General features: G+C 39.2%; 1 protein-coding gene across 1 annotated transcript in view; it reads left to right on the top strand.

Moving 5' to 3' along the window:
* Window positions 1-12,010, top strand: part of LOC126281097 (serine/threonine-protein phosphatase 6 regulatory ankyrin repeat subunit A-like) — a 333,802-nt gene that overhangs the window by 157,085 nt on the left and 164,707 nt on the right. The window contains exon 5 of the mRNA XM_049979815.1: window positions 4,213-4,314. Within this exon, the coding sequence (XP_049835772.1) occupies window positions 4,213-4,314 (102 nt within the window). The remainder of the gene's footprint in view (window positions 1-4,212; window positions 4,315-12,010) is intronic.

Below are 12,010 nucleotides of genomic sequence, written 5' to 3'. Positions count from 1 at the left end.
CGATAGCATATATATTCCATTTGCGTGTGATTGTTATTCCTTTTCAGTGTTTCAGTGTTCCACATGGCCTTATATTGATTGGTGGATTCACTTATGTACTTGTTACTGTGCAGTTGCTTATCCCTATAAATTACTTTTCATAGGATTGTCTGTTACAGCTTAAAGCAGTTGTGCAAATTTGAAACACTGGTGATAATTCTTTGCTCATATGGTATCCTCTTAGTATTACATGACATTTTTATGCCTTTTGTTATCCACCCATGCTGTAATCTTCCACTTTGGTATTTTAAACAATGGAAAATTCAGGATTAAATTGTGGCCGTATTATGAAAAAGATACTTTGCTACTTGCTATATAGTGGGGATGTTGAGATGCAGACAGACACAACAAAAAGACTGCTAAAGAAGTGAGCTATCACCCAAAAAGCCTTCATCTAAAATAGACAACACAAGCACACATTCACACAAGTGCAACTCACACACACATGATGACTGTCTCTGGCCGCACACATATGATGACTGTTTGTGCTGCTGAGACCGGACTGCAGGCAACTGCTCTGCATATGATGGGAAAAGCTATCTGGATGGTGGAGGTAAGGAGGAGGCTGGAGTAGAGAAGGGGAGGAATAGCAGATTAGGAGTGGTAGATGGTAAAGTGTTGGTTGTGGGAGTATTCAGGGATGTGGTGGAGAGAGGGTAGGGCAGCTAGGTATGATCAGGAGTTTAGTCAGGGTGGTGTGGGAGGGCAGGAAGAAGAGAAGTAAAATGACTGTGAGTGTGATGGTGGAATAGAAAGCTGTGTAGTGCTGGAGTGGGGGCAGGGAACAGGATAGGTAGGTGAAGGACAGTGACTAATGAAGGTTGAGGCCAGGGGGTTTATGAGAACATAGGATATATTGCAGGGAGAGTTCACACCTGTGCAGTTCAGAAAAGCTGCTGTTGATAGGAAGGATCCAGATGGTGCAGGCTGTGAAGCAGTCATTGAATTCATGAACATTGTGTTGGGCAGCATGCTCAGCAACTAAGTGATCCAGCTGTGCTTGGCCACAATTTGCCAGTGGTCACTCACACGGACAGACAGCTTTTAGGCCATAGTGTCCATGTAGAATGCAGTACAGTGGTCGCTGCTTCCTTGTAGGTCACATGACAGGTTTCACAGGTAACCCTGCCTTTGATGTGATGGATGATGCTTGTAATGGACTGGGGTAGGTGATGGTGGGAGGATAGGTGTATGGACTTGCATGACCTTCATGCAAGACCTGTCCCACGCATCCTCTGACCACATTTTGCAGGAGCCTCTCTAGGGACCTAAAGATTGTTACACTTGCAAGCCAACACATATGTCCAAGTATTCCATATAGACTATGCATACCTATACTGGATTCACAATTTAGTTTTATAATCTGCTGCAGCAGTCTATAACAGTTTGCCAAGATATGTCAGACTGAAAACTGAAAAGCAACGTAGTAGAAGAATCAGTACATTTACTTTCCATTGACAGCAGAATAGACATTGCCTTTTATATGTTATTACACACATATATAATTACAGATGTACTGTACTTAATTACAAACATACAGTATTATAGATATGTAATCATACACATTGAACAACAGAGTAAAAGCATAAATTACAAGCCCCTCCTTGTACAATTTAACATTACATTTGGATTCAGTTATGTAAATTTTACTTACTTCTAATATTAGTATTGTATGGGTTTTGCAAGTTTACAGACATGTAATAGCATTCTGTGTTAAGTTACTTAAAGTATTTTTTTAATATCAGAGAATAGCAGCAACTGTATAGGTTAAAAGGAGTAGCACTGGATTTTTTTAATGTAACTGTTTTTGTCCTAATATACATATAAACATACACTCCTGGAAATGGAAAAAAGAACACATTGACACCGGTGTGTCAGACCCACCATACTTGCTCCGGACACTGCGAGAGGGCTGTACAAGCAATGATCACACGCACGGCACAGCGGACACACCAGGAACCGCGGTGTTGGCCGTCGAATGGCGCTAGCTGCACAGCATTTGTGCACCGCCGCCGTCAGTGTCAGCCAGTTTGCCGTGGCATACGGAGCTCCATCGCAGTCTTTAACACTGGTAGCATGCCGCAACAGCGTGGACGTGAACCGTATGTGCAGTTGACGGACTTTGAGCGAGGGCGTATAGTGGGCATGCGGGAGGCCGGGTGGACATACCGCCGAATTGCTCAACACGTGGGGCATGAGGTCTCCACAGTACATCGATGTTGTCGCCAGTGGTCGGTGGAAGGTGCACATGCCCGTCGACCTGGGACCGGACCGCAGCGACACACGGATGCACGCCAAGACCGTAGGATCCTATGCAGTGCCGTAGGGGACCACGCGCCACTTACCAGCAAATTAGGGACACTGTTGCTCCTGGGGTATCGGCGAGGACCATTCGCAACCGTCTCCATGAAGCTGGGCTACGGTCCCACGCACCGTTAGGCCGTCTTCCGCTCACGCCCCTACATCGTGCAGCCGCCTCCAGTGGTGTCGTGACAGGCGTGAATGGAGGGACGAATGGAGACATGTCGTCTTCAGCGATGAGAGTCGATTCTGCCTTGGTGCCAATGATGGTCGTATGCGTGTTTGGCGCCGTGCAGGTGAGCGCCACAATCAGGACTGCATACGACCGAGGCACACAGGGCCAACACCCGGCATCATAGTGTGGGGAGCGATCTCCTACACTGGCCGTACACCTCTGGTGATCGTTGAGGGGACACTGAATAGTTCACGGTATATCCAAACCGTCATCGAACCCATCGTTCTACCATTCCTAGACTGGCAAGGGAACTTGCTGTTCCAACAGGACAATGCACGTCCGCATGTATCCCGTGCCACCCAATGTGCTCTAGAAGGTGTAAGTCAACTACCCTGGCCAGCAAGATCTTCGGATCTGTCCCCCATTGAGCATGTTTGGGACTGGATGAAGTGTCGTCTCACGCGGTCTGCACGTCCAGCACGAACGCTGGTCCAACTGAGGTGCCAGGTGGAAATGGCATGGCAAGCCGTTCCACAGGACTACATCCAGCATCTCTACTATCGTCTCCATGGGAGAATAGCAGCCTGCATTGCTGCGAAAGGTGGATATACACGGTACTAGTGCCGACATTGTGCATGCTCTGTTGCCTGTGTCTATGTGCCTGTGGTTCTGTCAGTGTGATCATGTGATGCATCTGACCCCAGGAATGTGTCAATAAAGTTTCCCCTTCCTGGGACAATGAATTCACGGTGTTCTTATCTCAATTTCCAGGAGTGTATAAAGTACTCTAAGCGTAATTCCTTAACTGTCAGTGTGTCAATTCACACACTGTCAGTTCACACTCATCATGTGAGGGTCACTCCAAAAGCAATGCAAAATGTTTTTTCTGCATCCAATTTATTTTCTATGTCTTTGATATTTTTAACATCGTGGAACTAAGGCCTATATACTGGCATGGTAGAAGTCAGGAGCAACACATTTGGGTTACTATTTACCAGCCTTCACAGCATCTTCAAATCTTGTCCTGCTTCTCCTAGTCTCACTCAGATTGCCAGTTCAGTCACTATTATGCATTTGTCAGCCAAAATCATATTGTGAGTATGTTACACATTCTCAGGAATCTTTGCATTGCTTGGTCTGCTTTGATACACGAGGTCTTGAATATTCACCAAATAATCTGCTTGTGCAATGACTAATTGTACTGGAGTCAACAGCGTCATCAATGTAAAGTTGTGCAGTCTCTTGTGAATGTTTGTCACTGTCTTGTTTTTACAACAGAAACAAATATAAAATGCAGCAGCTACCTCAATGGAAAGCTATGATAACATGACTTGGAAAACATGTTGAATTAAATACAGGTAGGAAGAATTTTTCTATGACCTCTGTGAGTAGTAAGGATGCAGACCAAAATTTTAAGAATGTACAAGACAGATTGCTACTTACTGCATTCTGGCCCTAGCTGCTGGAGCTGTCATTGAGGTGTACTTGCTTGTGTGTATGAATGATGTGTATTTCTCTTTTTCTGATAAAGGCTGTAAGCTTTTGCCTGTTGATGTATAAACTGACCGTATCCACAGTCCTGCAGGCTGTCATTCATTATGGAATTTATGGAACATTATATGTGAATGAATTATTGAAGAAGACAAGTATTTTACTTATACTTTACTTATACCTTTTTAATGTTTATGATTTTTTAGGCATTGAAGGAACTAATAGAGGGTGGAGTCACTTTATCATCTTGCAGAAAGGATGAGCTTACACAAATTCTCCACATGGCTGTGTGGTACCATCAAGATGAGGTAATTTGATAGAAATAAGTGTTATAGATCATAAAGTTTAGTTCATAGTAAGAGTCAGAAATGCATATTAATTATATTTAGACCAACAGTGTCTGCTTAATAATTGATATAACATGAACAATTGGAGAAGGGCTGATTAGCTACATTTTGGTGAAGTCTGACACATTGTGAAGGCTGCACTGTGTCCAAATATCAGTGTGTATAAAAGTGTGTATGATATGTACATAATTTTCAAACAAGGAAGTACAGGACATAGGAAACTAAAACTTTCAAAACACAGTCAACGTAAATATATTGATGATGAAGATAAAAGCTGTACTATGCCAACTAAAGGTGGGTGAAAAACAACATTAACCAAATCTTTGCATAAATAACAACCATGTAGGAAAAGATAGATTGGAGCTTTCCATAAGGAGGACACATCGAGTCACAGACAGAAAAGATTAAAAGATACAAAGAGTGTCTTTTAATTGTGCCTGTCTGCAACTTGAAGTGTTTTCTTTATGGTAAGTAGTGAACTATATTCTCCTACATTGTTGATATTTGTACCTGGTGTTTTTATTGTATGATTTTTGCATAAATAATGTTTTGTAATTAGTTATTCATTGTTGTATTTTTCAGGTAGTTAGGTGAACTACTTCGAATATTTAGCTTTTAGAAGTTTTAAAATTTGTCTCTCTTCACTAAATGGAATCATATCTAATATGATAAAGGGTGTTGAACTATGGAAAAATTACCCTGGATCAATAGGCAGGGAAAGAATCATCTGCGCCTATAGACTTTTGTCTACTTTATTTTGAAAAAAGGGGTTTACTTTTACAGTAATACATGACTGTAAGGTATGGACTTTTCTTGTGCTCTAGTACCACATGTCACTGATGTGATCCAGTGTGACTAAGCTAACATTCTCATTGGTGCCAGGTAAAATATGTGAAATAATGTTGTTCCATAAAATTTTGGGTGAAATGCAGGATGTCAAAAACTTACTGCCTTAATATTTGAGTGCAGAATCTTCTGGCTATCTTCAAACTTTGCAGACAATATTAATAGTATAATCAGGCTTTTTGCAGATGATGCAGTTATCTATACTGATTTGCTATCTGAAAGAAGCTGTATAAATATTCAGTCAGATCTTGATAAGATATTAATGTGGTGCAGAGATTGGCAACTTCCTCTAAATGTCCAGGAATGTAAAATTCTGTACTTCACAGAATGAGAAAACATAGTATTCTATGACTATAGTATCAGTGAGTCACTTTCGGAGTTGGATAACTCATACAAATACCTGGGTGAAACACTTTGTAGGGATATGAAATGGAATGATCGCATAGGTTCAGTCGTGGGTAGAGGTGGTAGACTTCGGTGTACTGGTAGAATACTGGGGAAGTGTAGTCACTCTACAAAGGAGATTGCTTACAAATTACTCATATGACTGGTTCTGGAATATTTTTCAAGTGTGTGGGACCCGTACCGAACTAACAGCAGATACTGAAAGTACACAGAGAAGGGCAGCACAAAAGGTCACATCTTTGTTTAATCTGTGAGAGAGTGTCACAGAGATACTGAAGGAAGTGACGTGGAAGTCTTTTGAAGATAGATGTAAGCGATCTCAAGAAAGTCTGTTGACAAAGTTTCAAGAACTTGCTTTAAATGATTACTCTAGGAATATACTACAACTTCCTACATATTGCATACATGGGGGTCATCAGAATAAGATTAGAATATTTTGTACACACACACAGGCATTCAAACAACCAATCTTTCTGTGCTATATATGTGAATGGAACAGGAAGGAACCCTAATAACTGGTACAGTGTGATGTACCATCTGCCATGTACCTGACGGTGGTTTGCAGAATATAGATGTAGATGCGTGCTGACAAAATTACTCTTACATTAGTAACAGAAATTATATCATGACCTGATGTCTGTGCAGGTTAGGGCAGTATTAATTAATAATATTGTGTCTTCAATAATAATATTTTCCAGAATGAATTTTGATTCTGCAGCAGAGTGTGCACTGATACGGAACTTCTTGGCAGATTAAAATTGTGTGCCAGACTGGGTCTGGGACCTGGGGCCTTTCCTGCAAACGGCTAATGTCCCAGGTTCGAGTTTTACCTGGCACTTACTTTTAATCCACCAGGAAATTTTATATCAGCACACACCAGTACAGAGTGAAACTCTAATCTGGAAATAATCCCCAGGACGCAGCTAAGCCATCTCTCCACAGTGTACTTTCTTCTAGGAATACTGGTCCCACAAGTTATTCAGGACAACTTACATAAAATTTTGAAAATGGGAGATGAGGTAGTGGTGAAGTAAAGCTGTGAGGATGGGACATGAATTATGCTCAGGTAGCTCAGTCGATAGAGCACTTGCCCACAAAAGGCAAAGGCCCTGGGTTCATGTACCAGTCAGTAGCACAGTACTGATTTGCAAGTTTTACAATATATTTATTTTATAATTACTGTCCAACATGTTTTGGAACTATAGCTTCATTTTCAAAGACCGTATAGATCTAATGGGCATTACATCTGCTTATAAGGAAATAGAAATGTAACAGAAATATCATAATGTATTATGTGTGTTTCATCACACAACACCTGTCTTCTGCATTGTTGAAAGATTAAAAATCTGAATTTACATTTCAAATGATTTAACATGTTTATGGCAGTACTATATGACCCATATGATATGACCGTTAACCATGTTACAGTGATAATTTCCATTTTACGTAGATTGAGGAAATAAAATAATTCAGTGGCTATTTGTTTCTGCATTCATGAAAAAAAAGGAAAAAAACCTCAGGTATGTGTATAACATATGCCTTCAAACATCAAGAGCATGTACATCCTGATGTGACTTCTGATTTCAATAATAAAAAATAATGTCTGATGCTTTTTGAAAAGCCCACATATATGAAGGGAAGTCGAAAAGTAATGGGACATTTGCAGTTTCTTGTTGCAGGGCTTGGTAACACTGCTACTATCCAGGGCTGAGTATTGTGTTCTGCAACAATTCTGTCTGATGTGAAACTGTTATTCCTGTGTTAGTCTCTGTATTGTAGCAGACAGCTCCATTGTCGATCTGTGCTGAATAGGAAATGAGGGCAGTGATTTGCGTTTTGTTTGCAGAAGGTATTAAACCTGTGGAGATTATGATCTACAAATGGATAGAGCACTTCAAAGCAGAAAGAACTTCTCTTTGTGATGAGGAAAGATCAGGTAGACCATCAATGTCAACAACCGAGGACAATTTCTAAGTCATTGACAGTATGGTGATGGAAAACTGAAGAACCTTAGTTGACAAAAACCCCAAGACTTTACCTATCAGTCATGGTTCAGCTTATTCCATCTTACACGACAGTCTAAATCTTCAGAAAATATGTGCAACATGGGTACCAAAAGAATTGTCAGTGCTGTATAAGGCAAAAAGGATGGACATCTCTTGTAAACATTTGGGCCTTCATCAGTACTAGAGAGCTGGATTTTTACCGAATATCGTAACTGTAGATGAAATGTTGGTGCATCATCAAGAATACCAGAAGTTAACAAATTTAAACATCAACCATCAGCTGGTGAGTTAATGCCAACACTGTTTTGGGACATGGAAGGTGTGGTAGCTGTTCATTTCACGCCAAGAGACAAAACGGTGATCAGTGAGAACTATTGTGATATGTTGTGAACTAAACCCAAAACCTGCAGTCAGATCCAAACACTGCAGAAAACTGTGGAAAAATGTCATCCTGCAGCAAGATAATATTTGGCCATATTCTGTAGGACAGACGGCCAAAAGAATAAAGGAGTTGGAATTTGTTTGCTGGAACAAATGCCATAAAGTCCAGACCTGGTCACAAGCAATTTACATATGTTTAGACCACTCAAGGAAGCACTCAGGGGATGAAAATTCGCAGCTAATGCGGAAGCCATTGATGCAGTGCTAAATTGATTACAGGTGCAACTAAAAAACTTTTTCTCCAATGGAATTGAAAAACTTGTGGAAGGCTGAAAAATTTTGTTGAAGTACAGGGAGATTATGTAGAAAAATAATTTATGTTTCAGTTTTCCATCATTAGAATAAAATTCCTTTTCTAAACAGTCCCTTTACATTTTGACTTCCTCTTGCAGCAAAAAGTTCAGAGCATTTGGATACTCTCAAGCATCCTGTAAAGTACTTTGAAATACTGCAAGTGACACCATTTACATAGTTTTATGTTTAACATGGCACAGAAAAATAAAGTAAAATATATATTTCAGAGTGTTTTGGTACTACTAAGCACAGCCAAAAATACTGCAAGTTATATCATTTGTGTAATTATTTGGATAACTTCTGTTGGACATAGATAAAAAAGAGGAAGAAAAAGAAGAAGAAGAAGAAGAAGAAGAAGAAGAAAGAAGAAAGAAGAAAGAAATCTGACAAGTCACCAATTTATGCAGCTCAGATGAAATGTAATTTTTTTAACATGGTGCACGTAATTCAGAGCATGCAGATACTTTTGAGCAAGATCGAGATGGATGCATTATGACTGGATTTTTCATTCTGTAAAGTACTAAGCAGTGACTGACTGCTTCATTTTAATGGAATGCTGTGAATGACTTGAGAAGGTGTGAGGGGGATAGAGTGGGCATGCAGCAAGGGTAGCTAAAAGTGGGAGGGAGAAATGGGGCAGGGCAAGTTCCACCATGTGTAGGTCAATTAGGCCAATAACTTGGGAAATGCTGAGACACCCTCCTCTCTTACACCACATAAACTACTGACAAGAAACTATGTTCAAGACATGTGAACTTTTTTAGCTTACACATGTATGTATGTGCAACTAATTATGACATGAAGGATAAGAAATCAATATCTGTTTCTTGATGTTCCTTAATGAAAATCTTTCTCATAATGCCTTGTGTTTCACAGTAAAAAAATGATGTTCATATGATCTGGATGTGATTATTTTCAATAATATAATTTGCACACTGCTTCCACTTGTTTTTCATCAGCTCTTTTATTTTCTTCATTTTCCACTAACTAAACTTCCACAGGAGATAAACAGTAACCATATTTGTTTCAGACAAAACCAATCGAATTTACAGCCCAGCAGCTCACACCATAATGCATAAAACAACTGACTCCTACATTACTTACAGACTCCATACTACTTGTTACATACAAATCAACAACAAAAAAATACATGAAGATGCAGTTCAGTCTTCTACAACCTAAGAGTCTCATACAATTAACTGCTTCTTGTCAACTTTTTTTTCAGAATAAACATAAAAATAAGAAAAATGACAATAATTTTAAATTATAATTATGATTTAAAATTAAATTGAAAATGAGTCTTGCATTATTCTTATACAGGTTATACCTTGGACTGTGTCATAAATTCAAGGTGAGTATCATATTTTATGATACAAGGGAGAGAGAAATAGCAGCACTGATCAGTTCCATTATAGTGTGACATCACATACATAAATAGAGTGGGCCAGAATGCCTGTAGCAAACACTACAGTGTTTGAGGATGAATATTTATGAGTTTTTTTAGTTGCTGGTACAATTTTTGTGGATTCAGCATTATAGCATGAACATATGACTTTATTACAGAATCTGCATTACTGTTTAATTTTAACTCGTTTGGAGCTGTCTCTTTTATTCCTGGTTTAATTCACTTATGTTAACCACTTACTTTCTTTTACCAATTCCTGGGAGAAAAAATCCATTGAATGCATTTAAGAAACAATTTAAGTACTTGTCAAAGTTTCTGGTGTTTGAACTGCAGTGTTTTACAGGCCAGCTTACAACACTTATTTTACTGCAGAAAAAATCCATATTGTTTTGCTTAAATTCTTTTTTATATACATTTTCTGGAGGCTTTAATGTATCTGCTTGTGGCAGCTCAACAAACGAAATTGAATTATATGGAGTATGTAGGTCTACACAGTACTTATAGGATTTTAAAATTTATAGATTGCAATAATATTGTCAATGCAGGTAACTAACCTACTGTTCTCTAGCACCTTCACAAAAATTTAATGTGAAACCTAATTTCTGAGTTAGGTCGTGTTGTTTCATGGATTAACTGTTTTCAACTAAAACACTTAGATTGATGTCTGTTGTGATTACAAACTGTTTCTTTCTTCATTTATGAAGTTTTTCCTAGGAAATATTAAAATTTAGCTAAGAACACCTCTGTTACAACACTCCAGAAATTTTATAGATTGATACAATCACTGTCATCAGATCACTTAAATCTGTAGGGCAACTCTAGAATACACTCTTTTCAGTTAAATAATTAAAACTTTATCATACTTTATAACTTATCAAAGAATATAAAATAAGGGAGGTGCCTCCATGATATTTATTTCTTGTACACTTCTTCACTACACAGGCCATCTGGATAGCCCCTTCCAGCACAAGTTTCCCAGAACTGTGCAAATGGGAATTGTCTCTCCAACACCTCCTATGCTATCTCTATCCTCCTGACCTATACCTTCACTAACCTGTACGTTGCCTTTTCGTTTCTCTCTTCTGTCCATACCATTCCTTCTCCACCCAGATCCTGGAATGAGTTCACCTACAACATTTCCTCTCCACCCCAACACCATGTGGGCACTCTTCTTCCCCCACTCTCTTGTCTTTCTACTTCCTACCCTTCTCTCTCACTTCCCTTTCTCCCTCTTTGTCTTCAACATGCTCTTGTTGTCCCCATTCCCCCTTTACACCCCCCCCCCCCCCCTCAGTCCATCTCCCTCTTTCTACATCTGTTTTTGTTATATTCTGTATACTCTTTTCACTTTGTTGTGCAGGCACAATGTCATCTGTTTAAATATTTGACTCTTTCCCTCTACCCCCTCCTTGCATCTTATCTTACCCTGTCTCCACCTCCACCAGCTCAGGCAACTGCTTTCAATAGTTGAGTATCAATAATTAGTCTTGCCCTGGCCTTGGGAGAATGCATTTGGGTGTCTGTGTGCTAGTGTGTGTGAATTTGTGTACTGTTTCTAGAGAAAGAGCTACTTCTCAAAAGACAATGTGAATGCTATTTTCTGTTATGTGTTACTGTGCTCTTTGCATCAATCTGCAACAGGTGAGGGGTTGCCTTTCCCTCATGTTACGTTTTGCTCCATACAGGAAATTCTGTTATTGTCAAAATTATATTTGGAGAGAGTGAAATTAGAATCAGTTTCCCATTTCAAATATCTCAGCAGCACAACTTCAAAAGACAACACTGTTAATCAGCTGGATACAGAAAGCATCCAGTTTTTACATTAAAATCAGAAAACATTCTATGTGACCATGAAAAACCACAAAAACAAAAACAATCATATACCTCACTACTTTGTGCCAATTGCCATTATGGTTTAGAGACATGTAAACTATGGAGAAAGACTTTATTGAGTTCAAGTGACGGAAATGAGAATTGCAAAAAAGTATGAACCAAACTACTAAGAACAACAAAATCATTAATGAGGTGAATAAGAACGTACCCATCATCGAAGGCCCTCTTATTAGTTTAATAAAGGAACACAAACTGCAGTGGTGTGGGTTCTTTATGAGAATGGACAAGAATAGACATTTCCTGTAATGATAACAAAGGTTTATCTCTCATATTGAACAAGCTATATCTTGAATAGTTCAGTAGGTCTCCCTTTCAAAGGCATGAACTCTAACACAAAAAGGCCAGGGAAAATACTGAAAATCACAAG

Source organism: Schistocerca gregaria, chromosome 1, assembly GCF_023897955.1.
Source record: "Schistocerca gregaria isolate iqSchGreg1 chromosome 1, iqSchGreg1.2, whole genome shotgun sequence".
Lineage (NCBI taxonomy): Eukaryota > Metazoa > Arthropoda > Insecta > Orthoptera > Acrididae > Schistocerca > Schistocerca gregaria.
This window is presented reverse-complemented; position numbering and strand designations above follow the sequence as displayed.